We start from the raw sequence: 23,077 nt of genomic DNA, 5'->3' as shown, positions 1-23,077 counted from the left end.
CTCTACCGCTATCTCTCTCAGAATGACCTTCTTGATCCAAATCAGTCAGGTTTCAAGACTAGTCATTCAACTGAGACTGCTCTTCTCTGTATCACGGAGGCGCTCCGCACTGCTAAAGCTAACTCTCTCTCCTCTGCTCTCATCCTTCTAGACCTATCGGCTGCCTTCGATACTGTGAACCATCAGATCCTCCTCTCCACCCTCTCCGAGTTGGGCATCTCCGGCGCGCCCACGCTTGGATTGCGTCCTACCTGACAGGTCGCTCCTACCAGGTGGCGTGGCGAGAATCTGTCTCCTCACCACGCGCTCTCACCACTGGTGTCCCCCAGGGCTCTGTTCTAGGCCCTCTCTTATTCTCGCTATACACCAAGTCACTTGGCTCTGTCATAACCTCACATGGTCTCTCCTATCATTGCTATGCAGACGACACACAATTAATCTTCTCCTTTCCCCTTCTGATGACCAGGTGGCGAATCGCATCTCTGCATGTCTGGCAGACATATCAGTGTGGATGACGGATCACCACCTCAAGCTGAACCTCAGCAAGACGGAGCTCCTCTTCCTCCCGGGGAAGGACTGCCCGTTCCATGATCTCGCCATCACGGTTGACAACTCCATTGTGTCCTCCTCCCAGAGCGCTAAGAACCTTGGCGTGATCCTGGACAACACCCTGACGTTCTCAACTAACATCAAGGCGGTGTCCCGTTCCTGTAGGTTCATGCTCTACAACATCCGCAGAGTACGACCCTGCCTCACACAGGAAGCGGCGCAGGTCCTAATCCAGGCACTTGTCATCTCCCGTCTTGATTACTGCAACTCGCTGTTGGCTGGGCTCCCTGCCTGTGCCATTAAACCCCTACAACTCATCCAGAACGCCGCAGCCCGTCTGGTGTTCAACCTTCCCAAGTTCTCTCACGTCACCCCGCTCCTCCGCTCTCTCCACTGGCTTCCAGTTGAAGCTCGCATCCGCTACAAGACCATGGTGCTCGCCTACGGAGCTGTGAGGGGAACGGCACCTCAGTACCTCCAGGCTCTGATCAGGCCCTACACCCAAACAAGGGCACTGCGTTCATCCACCTCTGGCCTGCTCGCCTCCCTACCACTGAGGAAGTACAGTTCCCGCTCAGCCCAGTCAAAACTGTTCGCTGCTCTGGCTCCCCAATGGTGGAACAAACTCCCTCACGACGCCAGGACAGCGGAGTCAATCACCACCTTCCGGAGACACCTGAAACCCCACCTCTTCAAGGAATACCTAGGATAGGGTAAGTAAGGGTAAGTAATCCTTCTCACCCCCCTTCTCCCCCAACAAGATTTAGATGCAAGTGGCTGTTCCACTGGTTGTCATAAGGTGTATGCACCAATTTGTAAGTCGCTCTGGATAAGAGCGTCTGCTAAATGACTTAAATGTAAATGTAAATCTATTGCATCTTAGCCTATGCCGCTCTGTCATTAGTCATCCATTTATTTAAATATTCTTATTCCATTCCTTTACTTAGATTTGTGTGTTTAGGTATTTGTTGTGGAATTGTTAGATATTACTTGTTAGATATTGCAGCACAGTCGGAACTAGAAGCACAAGCATTTTGCTACACCCAAAAAAAACACCTGCTAACCATGTGTATGTGACCAATAACATTTTATTTGATGTATATGAACATAGAGCAGCAGCCTCTAAGGTGCACGGATGAGTAACCGAGTGGTAGCCGGTGAGTGTCAGTGACTTAATTAAAGGCAGGGTACTGGGTGGAGGCCGGCTAGTGATGGCGAGAGTGATGATATTGAAAAACAGCTTCTGTCTCTCAGTCCCAGCTTTGATGCACCTGCACTGACCTCACCTTCTGGATGATAGCGAGGTCAACAGGCCTTGGCTCTGAAGCTTGATGATCTTCTTGACCTTCCAGTGACACCGGGTGGTGCAGATGTCCTGAAGGGCAGGCAGTGTGCCTCGGTGATGTGTTGGGCAAACCGCACCACCCTCTGGAGCGCCCTGTGGTTGCGGACTGTGCAGTTGTCATACCAGGCGGTGATACAGCCTGACAGAATGCTCTCAATGGTGCATGTGTCAAAGTTTGTAAGGGTCTTCGGGGCCGAACCAAATTTCACCAACCTCCTGTTGCGCCTTACTCTCCATACTATCAGTGTGGGTGGACCATTCAGATTGTCAATGATGTCTACGCCGGGGATCTTGAAGTTTTTCACCTTCTCCACCGCGGCCCCGTCGATGTGGATGGGGGCCTGCTCCCTCTGCTGTCTCCTGAAGTCCACAAAGAGCTCCTTCGTTTTGTTGACGTTGAGGTTCATTTTCTGGAACCACTCCACCAGGGCCCTCACCTCCTACCTGTGGGCTCTCGTTGCTGGTAATCAGGCCGAACACAGGTCAGAATTATTTTACAAATGGTGAAGCAGACTGGAGGTTGGGGAGCAATGATTTATGCACTTCTGTGGACAGGTATAGTCTTTCATAAACTGGAAAGAATGAAAGTGCCTGAAAAAGACGAAATACCATCATATCCCGCAGTGTGTGACAACTAACACAGCTGCTCGGTTTCAACTGCCATCTAAATACGTTAGCCTACGATGTATCGGAGTGCAACAATGGGTGATCAAATCACCATGACCTTCTATCACAATGGAGCGTCTGGGCTCAAGCTGAGATAACCTTGGGTCCAGTTTCATAAATGTACCCACCCGCTAACAAATGTACTGCCATCCATTGTTGCCTGGCCTTAGGCAAGTAGCATAATAGAGGGATTCCACATACAGTGCATTTAGAGTGACCTAGAGAGCAGGAATGTAATTCATTCATGGCCAAATCCTATTTGTACCACCAACTATCCCATGGCCTTCGATGACAAGTCTGTCCTGAGGCCATATAGGTCCACAGGGGAACTGCCCTATGCAGCGTTTTTAATTGGTGTCAATGTTAGATATCCATTTGCACTGTAAGCAAACTGCAGAGAAAGAAGTGCAAAAGATGGCCAGATAGTCAGAGAGGGAGGTAGAGGGAATGAGAGAGAGGAAGCGAGGTAGAGAGCAGGGTAGTGACAGAAAGAGGAGCGAGAGTGGAGACAGGATCCTCTCTTCGCTCATGTGGCTTGCCTTTGACTTGCATTCAACAGGCCGGAGTGTCAACAGCATGTGAGGAAGCTGAGATTGCACCACTCTGCTCTCTGTCAAAGTGCTGGCAGCAGAATGACTCCTGCCCACACAATCAGAGCCACACTAAATCAGAATGCTCACTCTCGCGCTCTATGCAGACAGTCAACTAGTAGGCATATGCTACCACAGTAAACTTATGCAGGTTTAACTGAGCTTTCTCTAGAGTTTAACTCCAATACATACTATAAATTATCCTTCAGAAAACAAATACAAATGGTAAATAAACAGGTATTTTTAAGTTTTCGGTTTATTCAACCTCGCATCACCATAATAGGTATAGGAATGTTCAGTGTGGTCATATTTCAAGTCAATAGGGGTCATTTCTACACACCTCCCACTCTGGCCACATAATGTCACATGCCTGCTGGAAACAAAAACATGCAGCGAAGGCAAACCTCAAAGGAAGAGCGTGAATATTTTGTGATGGTTGGGGAATATCTGTGGTTTCTTCTCAAGGAATTGTTGAGAAACTTGTTCAGTCTCCTCCATAGCCTCAGAAGTGAACCAAACAGGGTTCTGAAGTGAACCGAGCTCAACATGGCAGGCTAGACACTAGGTAGAATGGTCCCAGATCTGTTTGTGCTCGTCAACTCCACTGAGGTCATTGTCAAGCCAGACATTATTGGCAAGACAATAAGTTACAAGGAGTTGGTACGGTAGCACCAACAGACTGACACTCAGGCCAGAGACTAGGTACTGTGGCCGAACATATTCTAGCAACCTTAGTACAACATTTAGCAACCTCAAAGGGATTTGGACCTCTTGGTGTAAGGGCTAAGGTGTTGAACAGACAGGTCGGGCTACCCCCCGATTCGCTGTGAGATCAAGTACACACTCACAGGTAGAGGGATGCATGATGGGGTGGGTGAATGTGTCATCGCTTCATCCATATATTGAAAACACACAGTTTAATGCAAGGTACAGTTATCTCCACTTGCCCTCCTAGGGCATGTTTAGAAGAAATATAGCTATGACAATTAATCATGGTTTTCTATTTGTGTTGAGGAACTTTGGTAGTTTGTACAGTATTAAAAGGGGGGGATTTGTGGCCAGAACTGCCTGTTTCTGAAGTAAAGGCTGGTTTTCCATCCAGGCTTCCCCTTTACCGAGTCAGTTCTTCCTCTGGATAGAACTATTCCTGGTCAGCCTCTTCACTGGACGATCTAAGTCGGACATCTTTGGCACATGACTAATTTCAACCTTCCAGACAGTAGAGAGCAAACTGGAGAATGACACATTCTAGATCAGCGCTATCATGCATTGACATTTCTAAAGTACTACACAACAAGAGGAGGTTGACCAAAAGGCAAAGCAATATTTTGTGTATTAAAAGTATTATCAAAATGCAAGTCTTCAGATTTCAGCATTCAATGGTTTTTAAAACTACCTCACTGCATCCACCCACACAGGCCAGCAGCATACCACCCTGCATCCCACTGCTGGCTTGCCTCAAGCTAAGCAGGGTTGGTCCTGGATGGTCCCTGGACAAGCGACCAGATGCTGCTGGAAGAGGTGTTGGAGGGCCAGTGGGAGGCACTCCTTTCTCTGGTCTAAAAAAATATATATATATCCCAATGCCCCAGGGCAGTGATTAGGGACATTGTCATGTGTAGGGTGCAGTCTTTTGGATGGGACGTTAAACGGGTGTCCTGACTCTCTGTGGTCACTAAAGAGCCCATGGCACTTATCGTAAGAGTATGGGTGTTAACCCCGGTGTCCTGGCTAAATTCCCAATCTGGCCCTCATACAATCATGGCCACCTAATCATCTCCAGCTTCCAATTGGCTCATTCATCCCCCTCCTCTCCCCTGTAACTATTCCCAAGGTCATTGCTGTAAATGATAATGTGTTCTCAGTCAACTTACCTGGTAAAATAAGGGTAACATTTTTTTTTAATGATTAAAAACAGGAATCTAGATGTAATCAGGAATGCAATCAGTCTACCACTACAACCTATACTCTGGTTGACAGCAATTACTGCAGGAGTTCCAAAGCAACGTTACTAGCAAAGTCAAATCTTCGCTTCCGCCGACCTTATATCCTTCAAGGATTTGACAGAGTCTCTTATGTGCAGCACGCCTTGGGCACAGCCAATAGCCTTGCCCTCCTTGTACCAAGTAATTGCAATCCTGGGAAGGTCACAGGAGCCAAGGAGGGGACACTTTGTGACATGAGAAGGAACACAGACAGGTCCCAGGCCCTCGTGTTTTGTATCTGGCAGCCGGTGCACCATTCATTCTGAACGGGAGGCGAAAGAATCCAAAGAGGCCACATAGGAAGGACAAGTGCCAGTGAACTCCTAATTAACACAAGAACAAGTTGGAACAGTGACAGTCAATGGTGAAACACTGAAAACAGGGGCTGGGGGGCAAGGAAATGGGGTCTTGCAACTGCTACGAAGAGCAGAAGGACGATGAATAATTTACAGGTGCCATTTTTTATTATTTTGCCCATTCTTATGTTGAAACTTTCTGACAGAGATGAATAATGGCATGTGGAATAGCCATCCGTATATGGCTGAGATGGATGGGAGAGCGGAACTGAGCCAAAAATATGTTATGACCTGATCCCCAATTCTACCTCCCCCATTTCTGACAAGAAGTGGATCCTTCTGAAACATTTACCAGGTCAGCCAGTGAAGGAGGCTTGCAGTTCATAACACGTGTGTCCAGACTTTCAAACACCAAATCAGTCCCGGCTCCACGATGGGGCAAAAAGGGACTTAGCCCCCTCAGTTAAAACTTGTGCCCCCTCAGTTTTAGTTTATGTCACTATACACATAATTTGCAAATAAATTCATTAAAAATCCTACAATGTGATTTTTTTTTCTCTCATTTTGTCTGTCATAGTTGAAGTGTACCTAAAATTACAGGCCTCATCCTTTTAAGTGGGAGAACTTGCACAATTGGTGGCTGACTAAATACTTTTTTGCCCCACTGTATAGCAAAAAAGTTCAACTAATTGAGTGACAGAAAAAAATCAATCTCCGCTGTGCTGTGTCAGCTTAATGGACAGACCGTGACAGGGTATATGTAGGGGGACTATGGAGAGCCACCAGAGCGGTAAGGTATGACTCCTTTGTGTTTCCATAAAAAGCAGGGGGGGGACACTTCTCATCTGTTGTAGGCTAAGTGAATAACGTGACACGCCTCCGCCTATAATATTTGATTTTGATTCATAAAGGCAGGGTCAGGTTTAATGCTTAATGAATTTAATTTAATTAATTTTTAATGAAGCTGCTTCACTCAACTCTGCCAAACACCCCACCACTATAGAGTTTTGTTCGTTATCTGCCTTCGCCTATTTAGCTAGCTCCAACCAGCTAATCTGCCATGATGGGCATCAGAAATTGGCTTTGTCAAAGTACCCAAACAAAGCCAAACGAGAAGGAGAGTGATGATCAGCAGCATCAAACCACCAAGGCCGCCGCCAAGCCCAACAGCGATGATGCGGCCAAGCTCCAGCTAGCTCCGCTTGCAGAGCCTACCCACTAGGGTTGTGCAGTATCCAGATAGCTATAACTTCATACCGTGCCATAACAGAATATATACGGTATTACCGGTTGTGCACACATACACTCAATTAGTCTTTGGTAGCATTGCCTTTAAATTGTTTAATTTGGGTCAAACGTTTCGTGTCGCCTTCCACAAGCTTCCCACAATAAGTTGGGTGAATTTTGGCCCATTCCTCCTGACAGAGCTGGTGTAACTGAGTTAGGTTTGTAGGCCTCCTTGCTCACACACAATTTTTCAGTTCTGCCCAGAAATGTCCTATAGGATTGAGGTCAGGGCTTTGTGATGTCCACTCCAATACCTTGACTTTGTTGTCCTTAAGCCATTTTGCCACAACTTTGGAAGTATGCTTGGTTTCATTGTCCACTTGCAGACCCATTTGCGACCAAGCTTTAACTTCCTGACTGACGTCTTGAGATGTTTCTTCAATATATCCACACAATTTTCCTACCTCATGATGCCATCTATTTTGTGAAGTGCACCAGTCCCTCCTGCAGTAAAGCACCCCCACAACATGATGCTGCCACCCCTGTGCTTCACGGCTGGGATGGTGTTCTTCGGCTTGCAAGCATCCTCCTTAACGATGGGCATTATGGCCAAACAGTTCTATTTTTGTTTCATCAGACCAAAGGACATTTCTACAAAAAGTATGATCTTTGTCCCCATGATCTTTGTAACCCTAAATTTAACACATACGTTTTTCCAGCAGCAGACTATGGTCGATAATGACAAAAGCTGCACTGAAGTCTAACAAGACAGCCCCCACAATCATGTTTTGATCAATTTCTCTCAGCCAATCATCAGTCATTTGTGTAAGTGCTGTGCTCGTTGAGTGTTCTTCCCTACAAGCATGCTGAAATTCTGTTGTCAATTTGTTTACTGTGAAATAGCATTGTAATCTGGTCAAACAATTTTTTCCAGAAGTTTACTATGGATTAGTAACATACTGATTGGTCGGCTATTTGAGCCAGTCAAGGGGGCTTTACTATTCTTGGGTAGGGGCATGACTTTAGCTTTCCTCCAGGCCTGACGGCACACACTTTCTAGTAGGCTTAAATTGAAGATGTGGCAAATGGGAGTGGCAACATCGTCTGCTATTATCCTCAGTAATTTTCCATCCAGATTGTCAGACCCCGGTGGCATGTCATTTTTGATAGACAACAATCTTTTTTTTCACCTCTTCCAAAAGTACAATTCTCGTCTTTCATAATTTGGTCCGAAATACTTGAATGTGTAGTGTCAGCGTTTGTTGCTGGCATGTCATCCCTAAGTTTGCTTATCTTGCCAATGAAAAAGTCATTAAAAGTAGTTTGCAATATCAGTGGGCTTCGTGATGAATGAGCCATCTGATTCAATGAATGAAGGAGCAGAGTTGGCTTTTATCCCCAAAATTTCATTGAAGGTGCAACAAAGCTTTTTACTATGATTCTTTACATAATTTCTCCTTCATAGTGTAGTTTATTTTTAATTAGTTTAGTCACATGATTTCTTCATTTGCAGTATGTTTTGCCAATCATTTGGGCTGCCAGACTTAATTGCCATACCTTTTGCCTCATCCCTCAATTTTTCAATTCCTCATAAATCCAAGGGGATTGAACAGTTTTTACAGTAATTTTCTTAATGGGTGCGTGCTTATTAGTAACTGGAATAAGTAGTTTTATTTATGCGTCAAGTGCAGCATCTTGTTGCTCCTCATTACATACCACAGACCAGACGTTTTGGACACTACAGTGAAAATGGTTAACTTTGTTAAAGCGAGGCCCCTGAATTCTTCTGTATTTTTTGCATTATGTAATGTTATGGGCAGCAACCATGTAACGCTTTTACAACATACAGAAGTGTGCTGGTTGTCAAGGGGCAAAGTATTGACACGTTTTTTTTAATTAAGAGACGAGCTTAACGTTTTCTTTACTGACCAAAATTTTCACTTGTCTGACCGCTTGGGTTGATGCCAAGTTTTTTCTCGCCTGAAAGATCTGAATCTAGGATTACAGTGACTCTACGCAACTATATTCAAAGTGTGGGACAAAATTGAGGCTGATTAAGAAGTTGGAGCTCTTCTCTGTCTGCATTAACAAGGACAACACAGGTCTTTCAATTATTGTGGGATTTGTTTGTGTGCAAATTAACTCAAGCTTACGGACAATGTCAAATATTATATAGCGAAGCACCTGAGTGAGCTGGGTGCGCAATTACGCTGGTACTTTCCCGAAACGGACGACACAAACAACTGGATTCGTTATCCCATTCATGCCCTGCCTCCAGTCCACTTACCAATATCTGAACAAGAGAGCCTCGTCGAAATTGCAACAAGCAGTTCTGTAAAAATTTAATTTAAAATCAGAAGCCATTGCCAGATTTCTGGATAGGGTTGCGCTCAGAGTATCCTGCCTTGGCAAATCGTGCTATTAAGACACCAATGCCCTTTGCAACCACCTCTCCCTTTGTGAGAGTAGATTCTCAGCCCTCACTAGCATGACAACTAAAAACCGGATACAGGCACTCTCTCCAATACAGCCCAACATTGCCGAGTTACGTGCATCCTTTCAAGCACACACTTATCATTAACATGTGGTGAGTTATTCACAATTTATGAATAAATATGGTTTTATCTGTAAGATAGCATAAATAAAGACCAAAACTATTTATTGGTATTATTATATTATTATATGTGCCCTGGTCCTATAAGACCTCTGTCACTTCCCACGGGCCAGGTTGTGACAAAAATTCAACCTCATTTTTGTGTTTAATAAATGTATTGTATAGTGTGTGTGGCAGGTTTACAACAATGGCAAAAAACAACATTTGATAGTGCGCAGACCCAGTTGCTAGAGGGAGTACGCAGCTGGAGGTTGAATGTTTTAAGGGGTACGGGACTATAAAAGGTTTGGGAACCACTGCTCTACGACAACCGAGTTAGGAAGGCCGCCTGTATCTTTGTCGTGACTGGGTGTATAGACACCATCCAAAGTGTAATTAATAACTTTACCATGCTCAAATGGATATTCAAATCATAGGTGCCTTTCTTTGTGAGGCATTGGAAAACCTTCCTGGTCTTTATGGTTGAATGTGTGTTTGAAATTCCCTGCTCAGGGACATTACAGATAATTATGTGTGGGGTACAAATATGAGGTAGCAATTCAAAAATCATGTTAAGCACTATTATTGCACATAGTTACATATATGAACTCACTCCATGCTACTTTCTATGCAAATTTGAACTTATTTAGCCTTGCCATAACAAAGGAGAATACTTATTCATTTGTAAAAATGACAAAAAACACAATTCCACTTTGACATTATGGGGTATTGTGTGTAGGCCAGTGACAAAAACTTTCATCCATTTTAAATTCAGGCTGTAACATAGCAAAATGTGGGGAAAAAGTCAAGGGGTGTCAATAGTTTCTGAAGGCACTATAGATTCTTTCATGTTTTCATTGATCTGATATGTTGTTTACTAGGCCTACACGGTACCGCTGTTTTGTTCTGTTCACATTCATTCGTTCGCATTCACAGTTGTGTCTGTATTCTAAGCCAAACTGCTATTCAGTATTTGTTTTCATGCATGAATAACAAGGCTAATACTTTAGTTTGCAATATTTTGGTAAGACAGCTAGCTGTGTGTATGGCTGCATTCACATAGGGTCAATCAGGTGCACAACTTTGGTTTTAGATGTGTGGGGGACATATATATGATGAGCTCATAGCTCATGGCGCTTTAGCGACTCCTTGTGGTGGGCTGGGCGCCTGCAAGCTGACTTTGATCGTCAGTTGGACAGTGTTTCCTCCGACACATTGGTGCAACTGACCTCCAGGTTAAGCGAGCGTTAAGGATGTTTCGTAGGACGCATGACTCGACCTTCGCCTCTCCCGAGCCCGTTGGGGAGTTTCAGCGATGAGACAAGGCCATGATCTCAAAATTGGGGAGGGAAAAAGTGTGTATAAATTACAAAAATAAATTATAAATAAAAAATCTGGAGTAGCTGGGAGATTTTTTAAATGGCTGGTGGACCAAAAAGTTCATTTTAGGATCTGATTGTGCCCCATCATCGATTTCAACTGCCCTTTTAATCACTTTATCTTGGTGCCGGGTCTGTCTTCAACCAAGGCTATGGCTTCTCTCAATGACTGGTGGATATTTTTGACCCTGTGGGTATTAGCTACATGGACCCAGGGGTGAAATTGGTTGAAATTATATAATTAAACTGGTTGTAATGTGGGTTTTAATGACCAATTTAAACACGCTTTGCCTGCTGTGGAGTAGAACTGTATTAGGATAAAGGGTCTGGATTGTATCTCTACATTGGATTGAGTTAGCAGTCAAAGCCTAGACGAAGCCTTGGGGCAATAGTTCAAGCGCTTTAAGCTTCCTGCCTCTATTCTCATCCTTCAATCTCACAAACCTGCAAGGAGCTCAACAACAAAATGAATTCTAAGTCTCCACATCCCAAACCATGTCTATTTCCGATAATTATGCTAAGTTGGAACTACCTAAATCCAAGATGGAATTTTCGCTCTCCGCTCTAAGAAGTGTAAGTGTCCTTTACTAGCCTATAACTAGCCAGAATATGATTATGTAATTTATTTGGGTAAACACTTTATATTTGATCTGCTGTTTACACTCTAGTCAGTGACAGTTGAAGAGAAACATGTGCGTTCCCAATCAGTCGAGCCAAGTACCTGGAAACTCCAGCTTGTTGTTTTGGTTAAGAAGAATGGAGATCTGTGGCTAGCAAATCTAACAGCGTAGAATGACAGGCGCCAACAAACCCCCCGGATCAAGGCTAAACACTCATTTGAGGACAGTGGTTGGCATCACTCTTTCAAAACGCAACACCACTGGGTGCTGTTATTTCCCCGATAGAAAGTTAAGTGCTTTAAAATTAAATGTGATTTATTTCACAAATCTAGCAAATAACCCAAAAGCACTGCAAATAATAAGCAAGCAGTTGGCCTACATTAGAGGGTTTTTCCACAATAGCTCAATAATAGACCAGAAGCAATTTTCATTACAATTCTCTCTCCTATCGGTGTCGTTTTCAAAGAAAGGGATTAAGGTAGATGTACTTTGCAGCTCTATTAGAGATGACTATTCTGGTAATTGGTCTCATTGGGACGAGGAAGGGATTCTGAGGCTATGGTGCACCTGTTTCAGAGTTCACCCTAATGATGCCATTGTGAAACACCCTTTTTTTTCAATTTTTTCATTTGGTTTCACAGTAGAGCGCACACAGACGGACTCACCCAATGTCGATGAGTGGGGGCTTGTCGCGGTCCCTCTTGTAGCAGAGGAACAGCTCGTGGCTCTTAAGGCTGCCGTGGTTGAGGTTGGCCTGCTGCCCACTGTAGGTGCTCTCCATGCAGGTGAAGCCCTCGGGAACAGTCTCTCCCGCCGACTTGTTGATGACAGCCAGGTCAGTAATGGGCGCCTTAGGCCCGCTGGACTTGGTCTCCGACAGGTCCTGCTCCAGGGGCGTGGACTTGTCCGTCAGCCCGGCCACCACAAAGTAGTCGGTCACACGGTGGCCCTTGTCCTCAATCATGGCTGGTCGTGCCTGGGGAGAGAAGAAGCGGGTGGGGCAGAGTCAAAAGTGAGGTTAGAGGTCAGAGAATGGGAACATGTTTTTTGTTTGTTATCAAAGTAGGGATAAGTCTATGGAATTTGGGGCCTTATCCAGGCCTTCTGTAAGAGCAATGTAGCCTAGGTCTTAGTCTATAAATGGTACAGAGCAAGTCACATGGGAACGACCTGCTCCTTATATCACACAGGCACCATGGGACAGTCCTTTACATTCTAACAGTGTATGTGGAATCCCTAATGACTGTATACGTGTCTAAACAGCATCCCACCATAAAGTACTTAATATACCTAAAGAATGACAGGGGTCTTGTGAAACTACGCAACTTATTCACAAACACTCCTGTCACTGTATATCACTTCCCAGTCCCATACTAAGGGACATGGAGAGTTCGGAGCGTCGGTGACTAGGGAGCGGCAGAGGAGAGCGGCAGAGGAGAGCGGCAGAGCCGAGCGGCAGAGGAGAGCGGCAGAGCCGAGCGGCAGAGCCGAGCGGCAGAGCCGAGCGGCAGAGCCGAGCGGCAGAGCCGAGCGGCAGAGGAGAGCGGCAGAGGAGAGCGGCAGAGGAGAGCGGCAGAGGAGAGCGGCAGAGGAGAGCGGCAGAGGAGCGGCAGAGGAGAGCGGCAGAGGAGAGCGGCAGAGGAGAGCGGCAGAGGAGAGCGGCAGAGGAGAGCGGCAGAGGAGAGCGGCAGAGGAGAGCGGCAGAGGAGAGCGGCAGAGGAGAGCGGCAGAGCCGAGCGGCAGAGCCGAGCGGAATGCAGCTAAACACCACTGAAAGCATAAATCAAGATGACACGAGTCTTACAAAGCGTTCTCTGGAAAACGAGAGCATGGGGTCCTGTTATTCTATTCACTTGGGATATAAAAACGCTTGCTTCCCGAGATTCAAGACGACCATGTGCTAAAGCTCGGCGAGGATTAATCAGATGCTTCGATTTCCTGCTGTAGAAGAAGTAGAATGATCCATCAATTAGCCACAACAAGCACTATGGCATAGGGGTAGTAATTAGATGCAATTAGTCTAACAGCTAATGGAGCACGAACCCTCTGCTCTCAGTGAGAGGGGTTGGAAACTATCACAGCTTGTTTCTTCTGCTGGTAGATATTATAACTATAACTTGTTATAGTCTGTAAATTACTCAAATCCCTCAACATCTTCCCTGAACAAGCCATTTACTGTGCACAATAACCACAGGCATAAATACTGTCAACGGTAGTCTCAAATAACATGGCAGCAGAAGTCCCAGGTTACCTTGCTTGTGGAAGAGTGGTGGACTTCTAAAGACGGACTATTTTCATTTATACAGTTAGAATAACTACTTTACGGTGCAAAAAGAGGTTATTCAGGCATCCAAGAAAAACACTGGGCTTTGGGAGGAGGATACGGCAAAATGAAGCTAACGGCTGTCTAAGGAAGAAAGAAAATCTAAGAAAGCAAACATCCTATTCTCTTCAAAGAGAGGTGGAAAAGCATGCAGGAAGTGACATTTTCCAGTCGTGAGTCAGCTGCAGCATGGGGCAGGGGCAGGAGAAGAAACGTGGCCCCTCTGAACTGAGGGAGGAGCACCCGGCAGGCTCTGGATTTAATGTAGCCCACTTCATAACAGTGTTTAATAGTCTCGGTCTCAGAGACTTTTAGCACGGCACTGTGACCTCGTCCTTGACACTTGTATGGTCAGAAGTTATCTAGTGTTTCACGTGTAGGTTGATGAGGAGATGCTATCGAGTACAATACAGGAAAAAAACTAATGGCGTGAACAAGCACACACGGAAGTACTGAAATATCACCATACTCGACGCAGAAACACACCAAACCCATCACATTTAGAGTATCGAGTGTCAAACCTGAATGTAGGCCCTACAAAAAAAATGCCTTCATAATCTGGATCCAATTTGAACGTCGGACTCTAGTTTGCATTGAAAACTGAACAAAAAAATTAAAGCAACATGCAACAATTTCAAAGGTTTTACTAAGTTACAGTTCATGTTGGAAAATCTGTCAATGGAAATACATTCATTATATGGATTACACATGACTGGGAAGGGGTGCAGCCATGGGTGGGCCTGGGAGGGCATAGGCCCACCCACTGGGGAGCCAGGCCCAGCCAATCATTCCAACAGCCAGCATGCCAATTGCACGCTCCCTCAAGGCATGAGACGTTTGTGGCATTGTGTTGTGACAAAACCGCACATTTTAAAGTGGCCCTTGTAATGGTTACGCACAGGGTGCACCTGTGTAATGATCATGCCGTTTTTCAGCTTTGTGATATGCTACACCTGTCAGGTGGATGGATTATCTTGGCAAAGGAGAAAAGCTCACTGATTGATATGTAAACGAATGTGCCATTTTTTTATAGAAAGAAATAAGCTATAGAAAATGTTGGCGATTTTTCTTTTCATCTCATGAAACGTGGGACCAACACTTGCGTTAATATTTTTGTTCATTGCGCAACAAAACGGATACACAGCCAGAAGACCGCAAATTATTCTTGTTGTCTCCTGGCTGTGTATCTGAAATCTTAACACTACAGAAAACAATGACATTCTAAATGATTCTGTGCTTCCAACTTTGTGACAACAGCTTGGGGAAGGCCCTTTCCTGTTTCACCATGACAATGCCCCCGTGCACAAAGCGAGGTCCGTACAGAAATGATTTGTCAAGGTTGGTGTGGAAGAAGGCTTGCACAGAGCCCTGACCTCAACCCCATCGAACACCTTTGAGATGAATTGGAACACCGACTGCGAGCCCAGCCTAATCGCCCAACATCAGTGTCCGACCTCAGTAATGCTTTTGTGGCTGAATGGAAGCAAGTCCCCGCAACAATGTTCCAACATCTAGTGGAAAGCCTTTCCAGCAGAGTGGAGGCTGTTTTAGCAGCGGGGGGGGGGGGGAACCAACTCCATGTTAATGCACATGATTTTGGAATGAGATGTTCGACAACATCATTTTGGCAATGTAGTGCCCCTAATAAATACAACACAGCCTTGCTGGACACCCCTGTCTAAAAAACAGTTGATTTTATGATTTTAACCGCTTGGAACTTTTGGAACTTAAGCTTTGTCTCCTGACCACGCTGCTCTGCTCGTAAAATTATTACCAACTCTAACCACCAAACTCCTATTCGGTCAACTATAATCTACTTGAATATCGAGTTGAATCCCTCTCTCACCTAAAATAAATGTATAAAAGATGGCGATCATTTTTTTAAAAGTTCACTGTTATTGTCCATAATTGTCAGTTACACGATTATACAATAATTGTGCCAGCCCTATGTCGACCAAAGACTGGGACCTCACAACAGGGCTGTCACCTAGGTTACAGACTACAGTACATTTGTACCCCTGCAGTTGGTTCCATAAAGAGACATACTACTCTCTCACCATGTCAGAAAGGTGACCCAAACTGTGCCCTGTTCGTTCCAAGTAAATGTCATGCACTCGGCTACATGGGTATTGTGTCCTGTCTGTACAAGGAAAGGACGGGGAAAAAATGTACTGAGTTTTGCACTTGTGCATTCACAACTATACATATTTGGACAGGAGCAATAATGAATCACATAAGGTCCACAGTAAGTGAAAGGGTATGTATAAACTCAAACAGCCGTGGTAGTTGGCATGCCATGAAGTCGGTGTTTATTGGGTTTTACTATCCTTGTGGGGACAAGGAAAATTCTGACAGGTGCGGACATTTTGCCGGTCCCCACAAGAAAAAGGCATAGGGGTGAAGTTGAGGTTTAGGGTTAGAATTAGGGTTAGGTGATTCTCATTAAACCAGCTTTAAACATGTCTGTAGCTAAATGTGGTTACAAAACCATGCTGCAATTGCAAAAATAAACTATCACTCTGAAGACTAAGATGTCTAGTTTTTGGCAAAGTGTCTCATTTAAAAATATACATATATATATTTGCCAGAATGGTGTACTTTTTCACTGTTAATTCTTTTTACCGAACTGTGTCCGGACTAAACTCGAGTCATTCTCTACAATTGTACTTAAGAGAAACCAAATGTGTTTGAATAAAACAAAATATGTTGCTGTAGTTTGTCCATAAATCATAAAAATGTAACAAGTCAAAGTTAACATTAAACTAGAATATTTATGTCACTTTTTCAAGTTCCGGTAAAAACGCCAATCACTTTTAAAAATAAAGTTGTATTCACCCATGATGCATCATCATAGTCCTTAGATGAGCACAAGTTAATTTAATTTACTCTGTTATTTCCCAGTACTACTCAAGAGCCTGAGTGGTGCACCCCTGTTGGATTCCACCCCTCAAAAGGATTGCAGAATGGTCCAGAGCGAGACAACACAGTTTCATGTTAGGTGAACGATCAAGGAAGAATGACTCAGGGTTTCCACAAACAAGGCAGGCAATAAAAAACGCCTTTAATGAGGGAGGGGTGGCGCCCCCTCTGATGTGGTTTGGTTGCTCCAGGGTAAAAGAAGTAAATGGAAATGCTAAAGTTCCCTGGAGTGGTCAAAGGGGAGGGGGGGTGAGCACATTGGCTCTTCGGCTAGCTTCATGGAGGGTCATTCCACCTCAAAAAGCACAAGGAGGATTTCCAAAATAGTTTTTGCATTAAGGGACAGGTAAGATTACCATTCCTGCAACATTTTAAATATATATAATTTGATTACTGAGAAATTAAGATAATTAATTGCACCCAGATTAGCAATTTTCCATTATAGGATTCCCATAATATTCAATAGAGAGTTCCCAACGTCCGATTTGGACCCAATTTCTTCCTTACAATGATTAAGACACGAGGAACACAAAACAACGGTCAAAAGCCACACACGGACCCCCCACGCCAACACCACCCCAACAATCACCATACAGTATGTTTTGGTATACAGCCATGTTTTGCCCATGAAATGGCACTGTTTCTACTATATGTTTTATCCAGTCAGAGAATGCCAATAACTACATATCCAGAACAAATTCACCATTATGGTCATGATTAGGTAGGGTTGGTTGCATTAGGATTGGTTGAGATTCTGGGGAACCTCCCAATCAGCATGGACTAATCTAAGACTTATTTCTTTAACAAATATATATTTTAAAAAATATGGGGGATTATTTATTTATTGTCGCTTCCATCAATTGCCTGCATCGTTTCCAATTCCCCATATATTTTGGGGATAAATATACACTACTGTTCAATAGTTTGGGGTCACCTAGAAATTTTTGCCCATTAAAATGACATCAAATTAATCAGAAATACAGTGTAGACACTGTTAATGTTGTAAATGACTATTGTAGCTAGAAACGGCTGGTTTTTAATGGAATATCTACATAGGTGTTCAGAGGCCCATTATCAGCAACCATCACTCCTGTGTTTCAATGGCATGTTGTGTTAGCTAATCCAAGTTTATAATTTTAAAAGGCTAATTGATCATTAGAAAACCCTATTGCAATTATGTTAGCACAGATGAAAAGTGTTGTTCTGCTTAAAGAAGCAATAAAACTGGCCTTCTTTAGACTAGTTGAGTATCTGGGGCATCAGCATTTATGGATTCGATTACAGGCTCAAAATGGCCAGAAATAAAGTCCTTTCTTCTGAAACTCGTCAGTCTATTCTTGTTATGAGACATGAAGGCTATTCCATGCGATTAATTGCCAAGAAACTGAAGATCTCGTACAACTCTGTGTGTCTCACACACATCTTTTTAGAATATAATTTCCTTTATTATTCCCAGCAAACAATACCACCCCTCCCCCAATTGGAGTAAACTAAATAACAATAACACTTAGGCTTTCTATTTGCCATATATTTTTCAACTGTCTCCTGTGATGCTTCACAAAAGTACTGAACCTTTCTATTCTCAGAGTTTCTACAGATTGTAAATTAAAGAAACATTTTTGCTAAAATAATCATATTATTTATCAATTGACTATGACTTTTCATATCACCCAGTAGTGCGAATGTATCTGCAGCATTAGCTCTAAGTAAATGTTGCAATTCTTCAGCCATTCTTGGACTTGTGACCAAAAATGAGCTACATCTGGACAGTACCAAAATAAATGATCTAATGACTCCGCCTCCTCACAGCAAACTCGACAGAGCTGGGAAAATTGTATTCCCCATATACAGTTGAAGTCAGAAGTTCACATACACTTAGGTTGGAGTCATTAGAACTTGTTTTTCAACCACTCCACAAATGTATTGTTAACAAACTATAGTTTTGGCAAGTCGGTTAGGACATCTACTTTGTACATGACACAAGAAATGTTTCCAACAATTGTTTACAGACATATTATTTCACTTAATCACAATTCCAGTGGGTCAGAAGTTAACATACACTAAGTTGACTATGCCTTTAAAACTTCTTTGGGTTTGGGGGCAGTATTTTCACGTCCGGATGAAAAGTGTGCCCAAAGTAAACTGCCTGCTACTCAGGCCCAGAAACTAGGATATGCATAAAATTAGTAGATTTGGATAAAAAACACTGACGTTTCTAAAACTGTTAGAATAATGTCTGAGTATAACAGAACTGATTTGGCAGGCGAAGCCCCGAGCACAATTCCCCAAGGGGAAAAAAATTGAGGTCATGGTGTTTCCCAATGGTTTTCAATAGAAAGCCCTATTTATGAGGAACCTGGATGCAGTTCCTATGTCATCCACTAGATGTCACCAGTCTTTAGAAATTGGTTGATGTTTTTCTTTTGAGAAATTAAGAAGTACAGCTGTTCTTTGTAAGTGTCACTCCAGTTGGACTCCACTGTTTGGTTCGCGTGAAATGGAACGCACTTCACGTTGTTTTTATCTGGTATCAGAAACAGTTTATTCCACCTTAAATTGTATAGATTATTTACGTTTTAGGGTACCTGAGGTTGGATTAGGAACGTTGTTTGAAATGTTTGGACCAAGTTTCCAGGTAACGAATTAGATACTTTGAAGGCATGTTGGGCGAGTTGAACCCGGTGTATTTCTGAATCAAACACACCAAATAAATTGACGTTTTTTTGGACATAAAGGACATTATCGAACAAAAGGACCATTTGTGATGTTTCTGGGACATTTTGGAGTGCCAACAGAATAAGATTTTCAAAGGCATTAATTATATCGCTATTTCTGACTTTTAGTCACGCTGTCTGGTTGAAGTCTGATTTTCATGTGTTTGTATGCAGGGCGCTGTCCTCAGATAATCGCATGTTCTGCTTTCACCGTAAAGCCTTTTTGAAATCTGACACAGCGGCTGGATTAACAAGAAGTTAAGCTTTATTTTGATGCAATACACATACATTTTTGTGAATGTTGAATATTGATATTCCTGTAGTTTGAATTTGGCGCGCTGCCATTTCACTGGATGTTGTCAAATCAATCCCGCTAAATGGATTGGCACGTGAGGGGATCCATAAGATGTTAAAACAGCTTGGAAAATTCCAGAAAATGATGTCATGGCGTTAGAATCTTCTGATAGGCTAATTGATATCATTTGAGTCAATTGGAGGTGTACCTGTGGATGTATTTCAAGGCCTACCTTCAAACTCAATGCCTCTTTGCTTGACATCATGGGAAAATCAAAAGAAATCAGCCAAGACCTCAGAAAAAAATAGTAGACCTCCACAAGTCTGTTCCATCCTTGGGACCAATTCCCAAACTCCTGAAGGTATCACGTTCATCTGTACAAAATATAGTACGCAAGTATAAACACCATGGGACCACGTAGCCGTCATACCGCTCAGGAAGGAGATGTGTTCTGTCTCCTAGAGATGAAAGTACTTTGGTGCAAAAAGGGCAAATCAATCCCAGAACAACAGCAAAGGAACTTGTGAAGATGCTGGAGGAAACAGGTACAAAAGTATCTATATCCACAGTAAAACGAGTCCTATATCGACATAACCTGAAAGGCCGCTCAACAAGGAAGAAGCCACTGCTCCAAAACCGCCGTAAAAAAAGCCAGACTACGGTTTGCAACTGCACATGGGGACAAAGATCATACTTTTTGGAGAAATGTAATCTGGTCTGATGAAACAAAAATAACTGTTTGGTCATAATTACCATTATTTGGAGGGAAACGGTGGAGGTTTGCAAGCCAAAGAACACCATCCCAACCGTGAAGCACAGGGGTGGCAACACCATGTTGTGGGGTTGCTTTGCTGCAGGAGGGACTGGTGCACTTCAAAACACAGATGACATCGTGAGGATTGAAAAATATGTGGATATATTGAAGCAACATCTCAAGACATCAGTCAGGAAGTTAAAGCTTGGTCGCAAATGGGTCTTTGAAATGAACAATGACCCCAAGCATACTTCCAAAGTTGTGGCAAAATGGCTTAAGGACAACAAAGTCAAGGTATTGAAGTGGCCATCACAAAGCCCTGACCTCAATCCTATAGAAACTTTGTCGGCAGAACTGAAAAAGTGGGTGCGAGCAAGGAGGCCTACAAGCCTGACTCCTTTACACCAGCTCTGTCAGGAGGAATGGGCCAAAATTCAACCAACTTATTGTGGGAGGCTTGTGGAAGGCTACTTGAAACGTTTGACCCAAGTTAAACAATTTAAAGGCAATGCTACCAAATACTAATTGAGTGTATGTAAACGTCTGACTCACTGGGAATGTGATGAAAGAAATAAAAGCTGAACTAAATCATTCTCTATACTATTATTCTGACATTTCACATTCTTAAAATAAGGTGGTGATCCTAGCTGACCTAAGACAGGGCATTTTTACTAGGATTACATGTCAGGAATTGTGAAAAATGGAGTTTAGATGTATTTGGCTAAGGTGTATGTAAACTTCCGACTTCAACTGTATATAACATTCTATTGGTTGCAAGAATTTTGTAGAATCATTTAAATAGAAAAATGTGAAGTTTTGAATCCGGCGCCGTTGTGCCATGGAATTGGTACATTGAAAATCTCTTTTACAATTTACATGGCGCAGCTGTCAATTCTTTGGTCCTTAAATGAAACTGGTATATATACATTTTCTTGAACCTATTTTGGTCTTTAATGCAGGGCCGACAGACAAGTTCCTTACTTTTCCCCCCGTCCATTTTGCTTCTTCCATATTTGTGGTAATGCTGCAATTAGTTGGTTGAAATTTTGGGTAGAGCAGACAGTCTCTGTTCGCTGCATGTGTGACATAACTCCACCAGTCCTGTTTATGATATAATTTACAAAGATTGTCTATTTACATTTATTTTTTATTTTTGACATTTTATCAGGAAATCAAGTTTTTTTAATCAATTAGTATATTTGAGTTTAACCATAATATTTGCTGTATTATGTGCTCTGTCTTCTCAGGTGAATTAAACTGAAATTGCAACCAACTTTCTATGGCTTGTTAAAAAAATAACGATATTTTGGAGCCGATTTCATTTTCAAATAACCGAAAGTGAGAGGTTGTTATCTGAATAAAAGGAAAAAGGCCATTTTTGTTCACGGGGTGAGACATTCTTACTAATTTACTAGAGAACCATTTCGGATTTAACTATAACTTTTGTATGACTGATGCCTTTAGTGAGAAGTCTGATGCTTTAATATTTAACTTCTAATGCTTTAATATTTAATCTCTGTCCTCCTAATTCATATTCATTATATAAATAGGACCTTTTCATTTAGTCTGGTTTGCCATTCCAAATAAATGTATTTTTTGCTCATTTAATTTTAAAAAACGGTCGCTTGGTAAACTGTGATGAATAAAGAGTTAATCAGGGTGAATTTTCCACAAATAGACAGGTATTTTCCTTTCCATGGTATCAAGATCTTATCTATTTTTGCTAACTTTCTATTAAAATGTATTTGAGTGAGATCATTTATTTATTTAGCCAAGGGCTTTTCAGCATCATGAGTCTCTATTGGTTGAGAATGGATTGAGGGGCTGTTTCCCGGGAAACAGATTAAGCCTAGACAGAACAGCCAAACTCAATGGAAAAACTCAGTTGAAAATGCTTTTTAGTCTAGGATTAATCTTTGTCCAGGAAACGGCCCATTTGAGTGTGTGGTGTATTAGTTAGATCACTCCTGGTGAACAAAAGCAAACCATTATGGTCTCTAATGGTCTACAATGGTGAAAGTCCCAACATCACAATGGCACTGGTATTGGGTTTAATGGTAAATGTCACTTATCATAGAGATTTTTCTAATAATTGTATTGGAAAACATAAGACTACCACGCAATGGTTTATAATTGTTTTATTTTATTAGGGTTTTCGCCTCAGTTTCGTCTCCAGCCCATTTCTCCAAGTTGTGGGCTTGTAGGAAAAGTATTCATGAGCATTGCACCATAGGAATAAGCCCTCTCAGAGAGCTGCCATTTGTTAGACTTTTAAGGGAGAGTTGGGTTGAATCATTAGGTTTCTAGATAAGGACAAACTAAATTGCTTTCATGGAGGACTGGCTTGACTTGTGAGGATGGCCACACAATTTGTCATCACCATGAGCTAGAGCTAATGGTTTTCTACCCACTTTCAACGAAAATATTGTGATCAATTTAATAAACACGAAACCAGCAAACTGGATACAAGGGTGGGTAGCAGGAATAGCACTATCTACTGGGTAAAACCTGGTACTTTCCCACTCTATTTTGGGAATTAGGGCAAGAGACTTCAAATGTCTAAATTCTCTGAACAGGGGAACATAACCATTACCAAAATCACTAGGAATACATTATAGTATTAAGAAGCAATACTCCAAACCTCAGTGTCATACTACTTGTCAGACATGGAGAACAGATACTGGTTGTTGGGGTGGGACTGGCATGGGGTGTGGGGGGGTCCATGGGTGGCATTCTGCATTTTTGGGGGAATTAATCATGTATTACTACTCACTGGTGGGAAGATGTTGTCCAAATCAGACAATAGGTGCTATATTTAATGA

General features: G+C 42.8%; 1 protein-coding gene across 2 annotated transcripts in view; it reads right to left on the bottom strand.

Annotated features, from left to right (window-relative positions):
* The window catches only part of LOC118368710 (DENN domain-containing protein 4C-like), an 81,024-nt gene that overhangs the window by 38,567 nt on the left and 19,380 nt on the right, over positions 1-23,077 (bottom strand). For both annotated transcript variants that reach the window (XM_035753027.2, XM_035753028.2), the window contains exon 2: positions 11,916-12,226. In XM_035753027.2, the coding sequence (XP_035608920.1) occupies positions 11,916-12,214 (299 nt within the window). In that variant the 5' untranslated portion in view covers positions 12,215-12,226. The remainder of the gene's footprint in view (positions 1-11,915; positions 12,227-23,077) is intronic.

This window comes from Oncorhynchus keta, chromosome 35, assembly GCF_023373465.1.
Source record: "Oncorhynchus keta strain PuntledgeMale-10-30-2019 chromosome 35, Oket_V2, whole genome shotgun sequence".
Lineage (NCBI taxonomy): Eukaryota > Metazoa > Chordata > Actinopteri > Salmoniformes > Salmonidae > Oncorhynchus > Oncorhynchus keta.
Note: the sequence above shows the minus strand (reverse complement) of the source record. Positions and strands in the feature narration are given on the sequence as shown.